This window comes from Pan troglodytes, chromosome 19 (assembly GCF_028858775.2).
Source record: "Pan troglodytes isolate AG18354 chromosome 19, NHGRI_mPanTro3-v2.0_pri, whole genome shotgun sequence".
Taxonomy (NCBI): domain Eukaryota; kingdom Metazoa; phylum Chordata; class Mammalia; order Primates; family Hominidae; genus Pan; species Pan troglodytes.
This window is the reverse complement of record NC_072417.2, coordinates 15,298,836-15,313,872: the sequence shown is the minus strand read 5'-3', so window position 1 is coordinate 15,313,872 and position 15,037 is coordinate 15,298,836. Positions and strand designations below refer to the sequence as shown.

At 51.2% G+C, this 15,037-nt stretch overlaps 3 protein-coding genes across 7 annotated transcripts; 1 reads left to right on the top strand and 2 right to left on the bottom strand.

Moving 5' to 3' along the window:
- Nucleotides 1-342: 342 nt before the first annotated feature.
- On the bottom strand, nucleotides 343-2,840 carry PSMB6 (proteasome 20S subunit beta 6). Of its 2 annotated transcripts, none has more exons than XM_511290.7 (6): nucleotides 2,534-2,840; nucleotides 2,043-2,110; nucleotides 1,269-1,400; nucleotides 1,027-1,156; nucleotides 685-829; nucleotides 343-558 (listed from the first exon to the last, which is right to left on the bottom strand). In XM_511290.7, the coding sequence occupies exons 1-6, from the start codon at nucleotides 2,771-2,773 to the stop codon at nucleotides 416-418; spliced, it is 858 nt and encodes a 285-aa protein (XP_511290.3). In that variant the 5' UTR covers nucleotides 2,774-2,840; the 3' UTR covers nucleotides 343-415. The 2 variants fall into 2 exon arrangements, with proteins under 2 accessions (XP_511290.3, XP_003952995.1); XM_003952946.4 differs by having other exon boundaries at nucleotides 372-578; nucleotides 2,534-2,683.
- A 5,036-nt stretch (nucleotides 2,841-7,876) lies between these two features.
- GLTPD2 (glycolipid transfer protein domain containing 2) lies at nucleotides 7,877-10,004 on the bottom strand. 2 transcript variants are annotated; one of them, XM_523554.9, is made up of 4 exons: nucleotides 9,628-10,003; nucleotides 9,455-9,519; nucleotides 9,068-9,234; nucleotides 7,877-8,986 (listed from the first exon to the last, which is right to left on the bottom strand). In XM_523554.9, the coding sequence occupies exons 1-4, from the start codon at nucleotides 9,731-9,733 to the stop codon at nucleotides 8,449-8,451; spliced, it is 876 nt and encodes a 291-aa protein (XP_523554.5). In that variant the 5' UTR covers nucleotides 9,734-10,003; the 3' UTR covers nucleotides 7,877-8,448. The 2 variants fall into 2 exon arrangements, with proteins under 2 accessions (XP_523554.5, XP_054527049.1); XM_054671074.2 differs by having other exon boundaries at nucleotides 9,455-10,004.
- A 7-nt stretch (nucleotides 10,005-10,011) lies between these two features.
- On the top strand, nucleotides 10,012-13,446 carry VMO1 (vitelline membrane outer layer 1 homolog). Of its 3 annotated transcripts, none has more exons than XM_016931282.4 (3): nucleotides 10,012-12,573; nucleotides 12,679-12,774; nucleotides 13,072-13,446. In XM_016931282.4, the coding sequence occupies exons 1-3, from the start codon at nucleotides 12,379-12,381 to the stop codon at nucleotides 13,087-13,089; spliced, it is 309 nt and encodes a 102-aa protein (XP_016786771.1). In that variant the 5' UTR covers nucleotides 10,012-12,378; the 3' UTR covers nucleotides 13,090-13,446. The 3 variants fall into 3 exon arrangements, with proteins under 3 accessions (XP_016786771.1, XP_016786769.3, XP_016786770.1); XM_016931280.4 differs by having other exon boundaries at nucleotides 12,679-12,794; XM_016931281.4 differs by having other exon boundaries at nucleotides 12,679-12,830.
- Nucleotides 13,447-15,037: the final 1,591 nt, after the last annotated feature.

The following is a 15,037-nucleotide window of genomic DNA, read 5'->3' as shown; positions in this document are numbered from 1 at the left end:
AAGCAGGCTGAAGGAAGGTGACTCCAGTTTTAGTCAGAATTCCGAGTTCCACCTTGGGCTTGAATAGGGAGTGGGTGTTGCTGGTACCTCCAACACCAACCACAATCCAGTGGTTCAAGGACCTGGATATGGTGGGGGAAAGGAAGTTTGGGGGAAGGCAATTTGGAGAAGAGGTTTGAAAACCACCCATGTAAAAGTTTATTGGGGAATAAAGCATTCATAAACTCCTTTCATCTCCTCTCCAACTTGCTCTGAGTTCAGTGCAATGGTTTTTACAAATAGGAATGGGCCAGACAAATTCAGGCTTGAAGTCAAAAAAAAAAGAACCCCAAAGTACAAAGATTCTCTGTGACAAACTTTATTAAATTTTGCATCAGTACAGGGCATCTCTTATTGCATACTAGAATCCCAGGATTCAGGCGGGTGGTAAAGTGGCAATGGCGAATTTGGGTATCTGGTCTCCCAAAAGTACTTGCCGCTCTACCCCTGACTCTGCAATGGCTGCCAGGCGGATCACTCCTCCACTGGAGCCATCCCGCTCCATGGCCAAAGCGAGAGCTGTGGATAAAAGGAGAAAGCTGGGTTCACATTCAGATGCTGGGATCACTGCAAGGAATGAGGAATGCTGGCCTGGCTTGGGTAGTTGGGGTTGAAGCTCATAGGCCCAGAAGCCTAAGCTCTCACCATTGGCAGTGAATTGCAGACACTCTTCCTTGGTCATGCCTTCCCGGTAGGTAGCATCAACATAGCCATAGATGTAGGAGCTCCCGGAGCCTCCAATGGCAAAGGACTGCCTTACCATCATACCCCCCATAGGCACTGAGTACACCTGCCAGATAGAAGGAGAGGAGTCACCAGTCATATCCTCCCTCCAACACATGTACATTCACCTGTCCATTCTGCTATTGGTCTGAGGCACGTTAATAGTAAGAATAAGTGAGGTAGAGACTGGAAAGAAAAAGAAAATGGCTGGGGAGAGGATAAAAGTCCTGGCTCAAGTGTGCTCTGGTCGGGTGGGGATCTGACCTGCCCTCCTTCTTGAGGGTCCCAGCCTGCGATGATGATTCCCGCCATCAGGTCTTCCCGGTATCGGTAACACATCTCCTTAAAGAGGCTAGCTGCTGTGTGGACCAGTGGAGGCTCATTCAGTTCAATGCTAGAGGGTCAGGGAAGTCACAGAGAAAGTTTCAAGACCTAGAAGTCAGGCTATTTAGCTCCTCAGCTTCCAACTCCCTTCAGATACTTGCCCCTCCCCTGCCCACAAGCACCTGTGGAAACCGAGCTGGTAGGTGACAGCATCAGCTACTGCCTGGGTATCAGCAGCTGAGCCTGAGCGACAGCAGAAAATGCGGTCGTGAATAGGTGTCAGCTTGTCAGTCACTCGATTGGCGATGTAGGACCTGCAGGATGGCAGAATAGTGAGGAAAGGAGCCCACCTGTCTTCCACCTCCATCCCATCACTACCCACTCTCTTAGGGCTCAGGGATAGGATGTCCAGTATTGCCTTTTTTTCCTTTTTCTTTGAGATGGAGTCTCGCTCTGTTGCCCAGGCTGGAGTACAGTGACGCGATCTCTGCTCACTGCAACATCCACCTCCTGGGTCCAAGCGATTCTCTAGCCCTAGCCTCCCAAGTAGCTGGGACTGCAGGCACGCACCGCCACGCACGGCTAATTTTTGTATTTTTTAGTAGAGACGGGGTTTCGCCATGTTGGCCAGGCTGGTCTCGAACTCCTGACCTCAGGTGATCCACCCACCTCGGCCTCCCAAAGTGCTGGGATTACAGGCGTGAGCCACCGTGCCTGGCCACCAGTATTGCTTATTCTCATCCAAACTGAAGCGGGCTGGAGAACAGACTTTTGTAAGGATTCCACTAACGAGTGAGGGGAACTGAAAGTAACAAAAGTTGGGACAAATCTTTATCTCCAGAGAGAGAAGAAACCTCTCTTCCCACAGTGGTCTGTGGAGGCAGGCAGGGTGGGCTGGCAGGCAGGAAAGGAAAAGGAAGATGGGAAGACCTTTCACAAATCTGTCCTGAGCTCACCCAGTGGTTGTTCTGGAGTCCGCCCCCAGAACCACGCCCCCGTCAAATTGCACGGCCATGATAGTGGTCTGGGAAAAGGGAAAAAGGAGTAAGTCTACATTCTGCAGCAGACACAAACCTCAATGATCTCTCTACCTAGTTCCCAAAATACAAAATCTGTGCGTCGCTGAACCATTTTCAAATCTTATAGGGGCCTCAGCACCCCGCAGAATACCAGAATGCCAACCCTCAAATCTCAAAAGACTCATCCCGTACTTAAGCCCAAGATCTTCACTAGCCTCGCAGGATTTCAGAATTTCAAACTTCAGCCCACCCTCCACCTCCCACTACGAAGCTACCGCACCACTCCACCATCCTCGGGGTACCTCTCCCCATTCCTGGAGCACAACACATTCCACCTCCCCTCCACCCCTGCCAGATCTCTCAACCCCACTCAGGCTTTATCGCGTCAGGCCTTGTGCACGTCCTATGAACCCCGACTCCTTCCTCACCCCAGTGGAGACTTCTCGGCTTTCCCAGTCTGGAGTGAAGGCCTCCGGCCCCCAAGCCGGTGCTGGCCCGGCTCCCCGAGCAGCTAGTAAGGTAGCCGCCATCTTTCTCCTCCGGTACTGCCTCAAAGCAACTGTCGTAAAGCGCTCTGTCACGCTCTTTGGTCGCGCTTTGAGGCCTTCTGGGAGCGAAGCTACTCCGAGGTTGACGGCAGAAGGGAAAAGAAAAGTACAGTGCTGCATGGGGACGGTTCTTTTGCGACAGTGAGCACTTGATGGCAGCGTGGCAAGCAACAAACAAAACAAGAAAGTCAGCAAAAAAACCCCCCCAAAAGCCAAAAAAAAACCCCCCAAAAACCGTTTGGCACTTTGGGAGGCTGAGGCGGGCGGATCATGAGGTTAGGAGTTCAAGACCAGCCTGGCCAACATGGTGAAACTCATTCTCTACTAAAAAATACAAAAATTAGCCAGGCGTGGTGGGGCGCGCTTGTAATCCCGGCTACTGGGGAGGCTGAGGCAGGAGAATCGCTTGAGCCTGGGAGGCAGAGGTTACAGTGAGCCGAGATCACGCCACTGCACTCCAGCCTGAGCGACAGAGCAAGACTGTCTCAAAACAAAAACAAAAACAAAAACAAAACAAAACAAAAAACAGTCCTAGTGGCTTGCGCCGTACCGATCTCATGGAGTTACAGTCCAAAGGGCCCACAAAATAAACCTGAGAGTCTTTGGGCTAAAGTGACCACACCATGTTTTCATTTCTTTTAGTTATATACTTAGGAGTATATGCTGGCAGAGGAATTTATAGGTTCTATGATAACTGTATGTTTAACATTTTGAGCAACCGACAAACTGTTTTCCACAGAAACTGCACCATTTTACATCCCTACAAGCCATGTGTGAGGGTTCCACCAATTTTTCCACATCCTCACCAACACTTGTTATTGTGCATTATTTTAGTTATAGCCATTCTAGTGGGTGTGAAGTGGTACCCTGTGGTTTTCATTGGTATTTTTCTAATGATTAGTGATGCTGAGCATATTTCCATGAGATAATTGGCCATTTGTATGTCTTTTTTGATGCAATGTTTATTCAAGTTCTTTGCACATTCTAAAATTGGGATATGTCTTTTGTTTAATATATTTTAGGGGTTTAATTTTTTTTTGAGACGAGGGTGGGGTGTGTGTGTGGGGTGGGTTTGTCTTGTGGTGTTTCCCAGGCTGGAGTGCAGATGGGATCATGGTGCACTATATCAGCCTAGAACTCCTGGGCTCCAGTGATACTCCTGCCTCAGCTTCTCAAGTAGCTGGGACTACAGGTGTGTGCCACTGAACCCAGCTCTATTTGTCTTTTTATACTGGTGTGATCTTGGCTCACTGCAGCTTCCGCCTCCCGGGTTCCAGCAATTATCTTGCCTCAGCCTCCCAAGTAGCTGGGATTACAGGCACGCGCCACCATGCCCGGCTAATTTTTGTATTTTTATTAAAGAGATGGGGTTTTGCCATGTTGGCCAGGCCGGTCTCGAACTCCTAACCTCAGGTGATCCTCCCGCCTCGGCCTCCCAAAGTGCTAGGATTACAGGCATGAGCCACTGTGCCTGGCTCTATTTGTCTTTTTATTGTTGAGTTGTAAGGGTCCTTTTTAATATTCTAGGTACTAGAAACATCAGATACATGATTTGAAAATATTTTCTCCCATTGGATTGTCTTTTCATGTCCTTCATTGGTGTTCTTTGAAGCATGAAAGTTTATAGTGCCAGCTCTTACATTTTTAGGTCTGTGGTCCATTTTGAGTTAATTTTTGTATGTGATGTGAAGTAGAAGTCCAAATCCATGCTTTTGCATATGGATAGTCAGTTAGTTCTTCCAGCACCATTTGTTGAAAAGACCTGCTGGGTGCAGTGGCTCACGCCTGTGATCCCAGCACTTTGGGAGGCTGAGGCAGGCGGATCACGAGGTCAGGAGATTGAGACCATCCTGGCTAACACGGTGAAACCCCTCTACTAAAAATACAAAAAAAAAATTAGCCGGGTATAGTGGTGGGCGCCTATAGTCCCAGCTACTCGGGAGGCTGAGGCAGGAGAATGGTCTGAGCCCGGGAGGCGGAGCTTGCAGTGAGCCGAGATCGGGCCATTGCACTCCCAAGCCTGGGCAACAGAGCAAGACTCTGTCTCAAAAAAAAAAAAAAAAAAAAAAAAAAAAAAAAAAAAAAAAGACTGTCTCCCCATTGAATGATCTTGGCACCCTTGTTAAAAATCATTGACTGTACATGTATGGACTTACTTCTGGATTCTCAGTTTTGTTTCATTGATCTATATGTCTATCCTTATGCCAGTATCATATTGTCTCGATTACTGTAGCTTTGTAGTACTTCTTTTATTTTCTTTTCTTCTTTTCTTTTCTTTTCTTTCCTTCCTTCCTTCTTTGTTTCTTTTCTTTTCTTTCTTGACAGAGTCTTGCTCTGTCACCCAGGCTGGAGAACAGTGGCGTGATCTTGGCTCACTGCAACTTCCACCTCCCAGGTTCAAGCAGTTCTTTTGCCTCAGCCTCTGAAGTAGCTGCGACTACAGGCGCCTGCCACCACGCCAGGCTAATTTTTGTAATTTTGGTAGAGACGGGGTTTCACCATATTGGCCAGGTTGGTCTCAAACTCCTGACCTCATGATCTGTCCGCCTCGGCCTCCCAAAGTGCTGGGATTACAGGCGTGAGCCACTGCGCCCGGCCCTTTAATTTCTTTTAACAGTATTTATAATAGTTTTCAATATATAGGTCTTGCACTTCTTTGGTTAAATTTGTTCCCAAGTATTTTATTCTTTTTGATGCTGTTATAAGTGACATTGTCTTCTTAATTTCATTTTTGGATTGTTCATTGCTAGTACATAGAAATACAACTGATTTTGGTTTTGATCTTGTATTCTGCAACTTCATTGAACCATTTATTAGTTCTTTTTTGTTTTTTTGTTTTTGAGACAGTCTTACTCTGTTGCCCAGGCTGGAGTACAGTGGCGCAATCTCGGCTCACTGCAACCTCCACCTCCCGGGCTCAAGCAGTTCTCCTGTGAGCGCCACCATGCCCGGTTAATTTTTGTATTTTTAGTAGAGATGGAGTTTCACCCTGTTGGTCAGGCTGGTCTTGAACTCCTGACCTCGTGATCTGCCTGCCTCAGCCTCCCAGTGTTGGGATTACAGGCGTGAGCCACCGTGCCTGGCCATTTATTAGTTCTAAGAGTTTGTGTCTATATTCTTCAGGGTTTTTCTATATAAACCATCATATCATCTGCAAATAGAGATAATTTTATCTCTTCCTTTCCAATCTGGATGCCTTTTATTTCATTATCTTGCCCAGTTGCTCTGGCTAGTTACTTCACACAATGTTGAATAGATTGGCAAAAGCAGACATCTTTGTCTTGTTTCTCATTTTAGGGGAAAAGCTTAGGAGAAAGCTTAGGGAAAAGTCTTTCATCATTGAGAGTGCTGTTAGCCCTGGGTTTTTCACAGATGCCTAGGCAGGGGAAGTTCCCTTCTATTCCTAGTTTGTTGATTTTTTTTTGTTTGTTGTTTTTTTCTTTTTTGTTTTTTGTTTTTTTGAGACAGAGTCTTGTGCTGTTGCCCAAGCTGGAGTGCAGTGGCACCATTTCGGCTCACTGCAGGCTCTGCCTCCCGGGTTCCAGTGATTCTCCTTCCAAAGTGTTGGGATTACAGGCACATGCCACTGTGCCTGGCTAATTTTTGTATTTTTAGTAGAGACGGGGTTTCACCATGTTGGCCAGTCTCTACTAAAAATACAAAAATTAGCCTGGCATGGTGGTGTGCCTGTAGTCCCAGCTACTCGGGAGGCTGAGGCAGGAGAATCACTTGAACTCGGGAGGCAGAAGTTTCAGTGAGCCTAGATCGTGCCACTGCACTCCAGCCTGGGCAACAGAGCAAGAGTTGTTCTCAAAAAAAAAAAAAAAAAAAAAAAAAAAAAGGAATACAACATTGGTTCAACATATGAAAATTAATGCAATATACCATATTAATAAAGGAAAAATGCAAAATTATCTCAATAAACTCAGAAAAGCAATTTAAAAATCCAACATTCTCTCATAATAAAAAACAATCGTTGGCCAGGCGCGGTGGCTCGCACCTATAATCCCAGCACTTTGGGAGGCCGAGGTGGGTGGATCACCTGAGGTCAGGAGTTCGAGACCAGCCTGGCCAACATGGCGAAACCCCGTCTCTACTAAAAATACAAAAATTAGCCGGGAGTGGTGGTGGATGCCTGTAATCCCAGCTACTCAGGAGGCTGAGGCAGAAGAATCACTTGAACCTGGGAGGTGGAGGTTGCAGTGAGGCGAGATTGCACCACTGCACTCCAGCCTCAGTGACAATAGTGAAACTCCGTCTCAAAATAAGTAAAAAACAAAACAAAACAAAACATTATAGGAGGGTGGGAGAGGGGGCACAAAAATAAAATAAAATACATTATAGGGAGGGAAAGGATGGACAGAGAAACAATGAGGAGGCTAGTGCAGTAATCTAGGATATAGTCTCCCTTCATAGTCAAAGGTACTAGGAGTGGAGAAAGTGGGCACTGCTCAGATTTTCACAGATTGGATGCTGATGTGATGAAAGAGAAACAGAAGGGCTGGGGCTGGGCGCAGTGCCTCACACCTGTAATCCCTGCACTTTGGGAGGCCGAGGCGGGCGGATAACCTGAGGTCGGGAATTCAAGACCAGCCTGACCAACACGGAGACAGCCTGTCTCTACTAAAAATACAAAAAGTAGCCTGGTGTGGTGGTGCATGCCTGTAATCCCAGCTACTTGGGAGGCTGAGGCAGGAGAATTGCTTGAACCCGGGAGGTGGAGGTTGCGGTGAGCCAAGATCGCGCCATTGCACTCCAGCCTGGGTAACAAGAGCAAAACTCTGTCTCAGAGAAAAAAAAAAAAAAAAAAAGAAAGAAAGAAAACCAAACCAAAACGAAAAAAAACCCCAGAAGGGTCTGGATGACGAGGTTTTTGGTCTGAGGACCTGGAAGAATGAAGTGTCATTCACTGAGCCAGCAAAGACTATGAAGGGAGAATTTTCGTGGGGAGGGCGTGTTGGAGCTTAGTGTTGGACATGGTAGGTTTGCTATGCCTAGGTGACATCCAAGTGGAAATACCGAATAGGCAATCGTATATGTAGGATTCTGGAGTCCAGGAGAAAGTGGATTGAAGTTGTGATTTGGGAGTTATCAGTGTATGAAATGGCAAGATCTTTCATGTTCATTGTGGGAGTGGCCGTGGAGTCATTTAATAAACATACATTATGGAGCTGAGCACCTGCTCGGTGTGAGGCATGACGCACATGCGCTTGGGTAGCTGAAGGGTGAGGGTGCCATTTATTCACAGAGACAGGGAACACAGGAGGAGGTGCAGTTCTTAGGGGGATGGTGGTGGGACCCGTGTTGGACGTGTTGCATTTGCAGCGTCTGTGGAGTGTGCAGGATGCTTGCTGTATACTTGGCTGCACAGGGGTGAAGCTCAGGGACAAGTCTGGGCTGGAGACTCAGCGTGTGTTTGGCAACCGAAGCCACGGGAGTGACTACGATAGGCCGGGGGAGCGTGAGTCTCTCGGCTGCCGAGAACAGAGATGACACATCTTCTCACATTCGTTTTTTATTTCCCTGAAGCGCCTGTCGTCATCACACAAAACGCCCTACGTCGACGCTGCCAAATATTGCTTTTTTATTCCTCACAGCTCCTCCCGTCTTTCCGAGACTGCGGACAGAGGGAGCTCAACGCCATTCCCTGCCGGGGGCGGCCCTCGCCGCGGCGACGTCACGGAAGAGGCGGGATACGGAGGCGGCCGCGGCGCGGGCTGCAGGACTGACCCCGGGCTGCGCGGCCCCACCCCGGGCGGTCCGCTCCGTTCCCGCCGGTCCCCGCAGCCGCCGTCTTAGGCCAGCTGGAGCAGGCCGCGCTCGGCCAGCAGGCTCTGGGTGCGGTTGTAGACATCCTCCAAGGTGCCGGCGGCCCGGACCAGCGCGGCCCGCGCCTCCGCCTCGGTGGCTCCGGGACACGCCAGCTCCAGCAGGCGGCGGCGACCCGGGAAGGCGAGGAAGGCGAGGCGGGCGGTCTGACGGACCAGCCAGGGGTGATGCGAACCCAGGGCCGCACGGTAGGCGTCGCTGCACTGCACGCCCGCGTCCGGGCCTCCCAGCGCGCCGGTCGCCACCCGGTGGAGGCAGAGCTGGGACCAGCGCAGCGCGCGGTGCAGCAGGAGCAGCGTGCGAGAGCCCGAGCTCCGGGTCAGGTCCCGGGGGGCCGCCCCCGGCTGCTCCAGCAGTCCCGCCCTCCGCTCCCACGCCGCCATGGCCGCCAGCGACCAGTAGTGCTCCGCGTCCGGGCCGTGCACCCGAGCCTCCAGGTCTGTCACCTTGGTGAAGGCCTCCCTAGTGGCGAAGGCGAAGACGGAGCCGAGGGGAGTCAGGAACCTGCGGGCGAGACGATTTGAGAGAATGGAGATGGAGCCGCCAAGGGGGCGGGGACCGGTTGGGGGGCGGGAGGCCACTCACTGGACGAGTGCCCTCCATCCCGCCAGGTACGGCGACAGCCCCACATCCCCTTCGGGTTTCAGACTGGCGTGGAACCGCCTCATCATGCGGCCCAGCATCCCCCGAGGGCCCAGACACGGAGGCTGTTTCCTCTCCGGGGCCTCCAGGGTTCCCGACTCCTGCCGGACCTGGTGGGGAGACACGATGGGAAGAGGTGGGAGCGGATTCCGCCCTGAAGAAATTGTTCCGAAGGTTTAGCTGGTGGCTCTTCTGCTGTGCGCTCAGCTTCCGACGGGAGAGGGTAGACCGGGGGAGGACCCGCCCTTTGCCGGACCCTCAGCCTGGCTCCACGTCCCCCTGTTCTGGTCCCTCCTGGAGCGCCCGCGCCCAATCCTGCGCCTAGCGTACCTGGAAGGGCGCCGTTCCCCCTGGAACGCAGGGCTGCGCCCTGGGTCCGCAGCCCGAGCGGGCGCCTGGGGAGAGGAGAAGCGGAGCGGTGAGGGCTCGAGAAAGAGGCTTGAGTCGTGAGGGCCTGGATTCCGGGCTTCCTCCCGGAGCAAGTGAGGGAAGGGGCAGCTCACCTAGGCTCCGAACACTGAGATAAAGCAGCAGCAGCGCGAAGATAGCTAGAGGAATTGAGTGGCTGAACCAGTGCCGCAGGGCTGGGGGCCGCACCGCCACTCCCATGCCTGCTGCTGGGACCGCCGCCCCCTCACCAGCGCCTAGCCAGTCCGTGTCCCTCCGCCTCCAGGAGGGGACAGAAGCCCGTGGTGCCCTGAGGCGCAAAGGGTTAATAATTAACCTACTAAGGCCCCTTCCCCTGTGCCCTTCGCCCCAAAGGGCAGCTACCCTGGGTGCGAGGAACTGGGTGAAGGGAATTTGGGGGATTCGACAGCAGTGACAGATCAGTGCATTTCCGTTCCCTGTAGGGCCAGCTGTAGTAAGAGGCACTCTGAGTATTGGGAAGAGAGGCAGGGCCCAGAACAGCTCCCCTACTGAGCAGTGGTGTGGGCCCTAAATTCACTCTGGGCTTGAGTTCCCTCCACTGTAAATTGAGGATAATAATAGGTACTTTGCAAGCCTCATGTGAGGATTAAATGATAACGTATGTGAAAACACTAAATGGAAAAGCTGACCACAATTGCCCTATAAATCTTATTAAGTTCAAGCATTGCACGGCTCTGGGATCCAGGGAACACCCACTTCTCTCTCGCTCTCTCTCTCTCTCTCTTTTTTTTTTTGTTTTTTGAGACAAAGTCTCTGTCGCCCAGGCTGGAAAGTGCCGGCTAATTTTTATATTTTTAGTAGAGACAGGGTTTCACCATACTGGCCAGGCTGGTCTCGAACTCCTGACCTTGTGATCCACCCAACTTGGCCTCCCAAAGTGCTGGGATTACAGGCGTAAACCACCGCGCCCAGCCGGGAACACCCACTTCTAAATTCTCTATCTTATTCCCAGGGGACTTTGTCTTGACCTGGATACATGACCTCTTGCAATCATATACGTACGTCAGGCTTTATCCTTTTGCATTTTTGTGGTTTAATTTTCAAAACTCCAGATTGGCTCTTCAATCATTCATTGCACCAACTTTTATTAAGTACTTCCGCACGTACTAGGCTTCAAGAATACAAAAGTGCCTTCACAGAGCTCAAGGTCCACTGGGGGAGAATTTATCCTCTGTCTCCCCCACTGGAATGTGACCTCTGATGACAGGGGCCTTGTTATTCTTGCTTACAGCAAGTGGAATATTGCTTAAGCCAAAACATATTATTGCTAAATAGGTATTGAATAAACAAAGGAGTGTGTATGAGGGGCAGGTAAATCTGGGGTTGTGGCCCCTAACAAATTTAGCCAGGCATTTTTAGGCCAGGCACGGTGGCTCACGTCTGTAATCCCAGCACTTTGGGAGGCCGAGATGGGCGGATCACCTGAGGTTAGCCTGGCTAACATGGCAACACCCCGTCTCTACTAAAAATATACAAATTAGCCGGGCGTGGTGGCGAACGCCCGTAATCCCAGCTACTCGGGAGGTTAACGGAAGAGAATCGCTTGAACCCGGGAGGCAGAGGTTGCAGTGAGCCGAGATGGCGTCACTGCACTCCAACCTGGGCAACAGAGTGAGACTTCGTCTCAAAACAAACAAACAAACAAAAAACATACTTAGCCAGATTTTCTCGCTTTTTGTTTTGCAAATTAGGAGTCCATCTGGTGGTTACAGGGGGAAAGGCATTCCAGGAAAGGATAGAAGGATACAGAAAGCAATGGAAGAAACAGCATGATCTTTTCTTAGGGGTTCTTAGTCTCCTGTCCCCAAACTTCTTAGAGTTATTCCTGTTGGACCGGGCGCGGTGGCTCACGCCTGTAATCCCAGCACTTTGGGAGGCCGAGGCAGGCGGATCACAAGGTCAAGAGATAGAGACCATCCTGGCCAACACGGTGAAACCCGGTCTCTACTAAAAATACAAAAATTAGCGGGGCGGCGTCTTGGCGCGCGCCTGTAGTCCCAGCTACTCGGGAGGCTGAGGCAGGAGAATCGCTTGAACCCAGGAGGTGGAGGTAGCAGTGAGCCGAGATCGCGCCACTGCGATGCCGCCACTGGGCGACAGAGTGAGACCTCGACTCAAAAAATAAAAAATAAAAATAAAAAAGAATTATTTCTGTTTGTGTATGTCTTCTTCTAAGGTAGGGAGGAGTGTCCCGGATTCTCAAGGTGTTAGGGCCCTGATCTCTCAAGACCTCTCAGAGGAGGAAGAGACTTCTGAGCTGACAGGAGTTTTCTCAGCTTCTCCAGTTCGAGGATTCTTGTCCTATCCTCACTCTGATGTCCCCTCACATCCTGGAGGTCTCTGGGTTGCTCTTGCCCCATCCCGTCACTGGTGGGACTCCCGGGAGGTCACTTCCATCCCTAGCCCTGGTCTCCGCTCTGTCTCCGCTCTCACTGCTGGAATGTTTCCCAGCTTGCTTGGCTGTAAACCTAAGGCAAGTTGCTTGCCATTTTTGAGCCAGTTCCCTCATCTACAAAATAGGAAGGATAATTCTCACCCCCAAAAAATTGTTGTGAGGGTTAAACAAAATACTGCAAAGCGCTAACCATAATTCGTAGCCTATAGTAAATATTCAGTAGGTGATGGTTATTTTAATTCGCCCTCTCTCACTGCCCCTCCTACCCTAGCTCTGGGAGCCTCTGCCTCCGGGAGCAGGAAATAGGGTTCCGGGAGTGGATTAGTTTTGGGTTTCACTTAATCTGGGAGGCCCTTCCGCAATCGGAGCCCTCACAGAGGCCAAACTGATATAAATCTGCTTAGGAGGCCTGATTCACAGACGCTGCAGGATGGAGCGGGGCGCAGGAGCCAAGCTGCTGCCGCTGCCGCTGCTTCTGCGGGCGACTGGTTTCACATGTGCACAGGCAGATGGCCGGAACGGCTACACGGCGGTCATCGAAGTGACCAGCGGGGGTCCCTGGGGCGACTGGGCCTGGCCTGAGATGTGTCCCGATGGATTCTTCGCCAGCGGGTTCTCGCTCAAGGTTGGGGCTCAGGCGTAGGTCCTGGAGAGGGCGGAGATGCGTGGGACCATAGAGCCAAGGATGATAATTCCGTGACTCGCCCTTGCCCCTCTCCTCGATACCCAGGTGGAGCCTCCCCAAGGCATTCCTGGCGATGACACTGCACTGAATGGGATCAGGCTGCACTGCGCGCGCGGGAACGTCCTAGGCAATACGCACGTGGTAGAGTCCCAGTCTGGAAGGTGGGGCACAGGGGTCGAGGATCCCTTGGGGTGATGGTATGTCCCTTACCCTCTATTACATACTCCGTCGCAACAGGCAGGCTGGCTCCTCCAGAGCTACGGGGCAGTATAGACCGGGGAGGCGAAAGGTGGATGGAAGACCCCTCCTCCGCTCCTCGGCGGAGGTCGGGGAGCACCCAGCCCACCAGGTCATATACACAGCACTTGGCTTGGAAAGTCTCAAGGGCTTGGTGAATGGGGGGCCCGCAGAGGCAACGCATCTCCCTTTGCCTTGCAGCTGGGGCGAATGGAGTGAGCCGCTGTGGTGTCGCGGCGGCGCCTACCTAGTGGCTTTCTCGCTTCGCGTGGAGGCACCCACGACCCTCGGTGACAACACAGCAGCGAACAACGTGCGCTTCCGCTGTTCAGACGGCGAGGAACTGCAGGGGCCTGGGCTGAGCTGGGGAGACTTTGGAGACTGGAGTGACCATTGCCCCAAGGGCGCGTGCGGCCTGCAGACCAAGATCCAGGGACCTAGAGGCCTCGGCGATGACACTGCGCTGAACGACGCGCGCTTATTCTGCTGCCGCAGTTGAACGGCGCCGCCGCCGCCGCTCTCTCCCGGGCCAGGAGGCTAGTCCCACCCCTTGCTATTAAAGCTTCTCTGAGTTGACTTTGGTCTCGCCTGTTTATTTCATTTATTTATTTATTTATTTATTTATTTATTTATTTATTTGAGACGGAGTATCGCTCTGTCCCCCAGGCTGGAGTGCAGTGGCTCACTCGGCTCACTGCAAGCTCTGCCTCCCGGGTTCACGCCATTCTCCTGCCTCAGCCTCCCGAGTAGCTGGGACTACAGGCGCCCGCCACCATGCCCGGCTAATTTTTTTTTTTTTTTTTGGTATTTTTAGTAGAGACGGGGTTTCACCGTGTTAGCCAGGATGGTCTCGATCTCCTGACCTCATGATCCGCCCACCTTGGCCTCCCAAAGTGCTGGGATTACAGGCGTAAGACACCATGCCCGGCTGGTCTCGCCTGTTTAAGGGATGGGGAACTGAGTCTCCTTTTCCCCTCCTAACTTAGCATTAGGTGAGGCATACATTTGGATTTGGTCTCAGGGGTCTATGGTAGATTGCTGAAAAGTTATGGACTCGAGAAAAACGCACTTAAACATAATTTTCAGACAAGTGATGGAAGTCTGGCTTTTTTTTTTTTTTTTTTTTGGAGTCTCACTCTGTCACTCAGGCTGGAGTGCAGTGGTATGATCTTGGCTCACTGCAACTTCCACCTCCTGGGTTCAAGCGATTCTTCTGCCTCAGCCTCCTGAGTAGTTGGGACTACTGGTACCCACCACCATGCCCAGCTAATTTTTATATTTTTAGTAGAGATGGCGTTTCCCCATGTTGGCCAAGCTGGTCTCAAACTCCTGACCTCAAGTGATCCACTGGCTTCAGCCTTCCAAAGTGTTGAGATTACCAGCTTGCACCATCGTGCGGGGCCAGGAAGTCTGGCTTTCTGAGAGAGTCTGCAGACACCCTGCCCCCATTAGGTGCCTAGGTTGTCTCCTTTCTGAACCAGTGACCTAAGATTAAGAAAATTCTACCAAATTATGGCCAGATGTGGTGGCTCACAGCTGTGATCTCAGCACTCTGGGAGGCTGAGGTGGGTGGATTGTTTAAGCTCAGCAGTTGGAGACCAGCCTGGGCAACATGGTGAAATCCCCTCTCTACAAAAAGTACAAAAATTAGCAGGGGTATGGTGGTGTGCGCCTGTAGTCCCAGCTACTCAGGAGGCAGAGGCAGGAGGATTGCTTTAGCCCAGGAGGTGGAGGCTGCAATGAGCCAAGATCGTGCCACTGCACTCCAGCCTGAGTGACAAAGTGAGACCCTGTCCAAAAAAAAAAAAAAATTCTACCAAATTAGGAGGTGACAAGGCCACAATGGCTTCACAGTTCCATTTTCTAGAGCTTAAGAGGTTACAGTGTCTTTTCCATAGTTTTCATTATTTTCTCCTACAAAACTGATCCCTGTTTAGGATCTTTGTCCTTGCTGTTCTCTCTGCCTATAATCCCCCAAATATCCAGATGGTTAGCAAGCCCTCCTGATCTTAGCTCAAATTTCATTTTCTCAAATTTTCCCTGTCATAAAAGAGAGTCTCTCCATAAGTCAATGTCAATCCCATTACCAACATGCTTTTAAAAAGTGCTTATTGGCCGCGCACGGTGGCTCAAGCCTGTAATCCCAATACTTTGGGAGCCTGAAGTG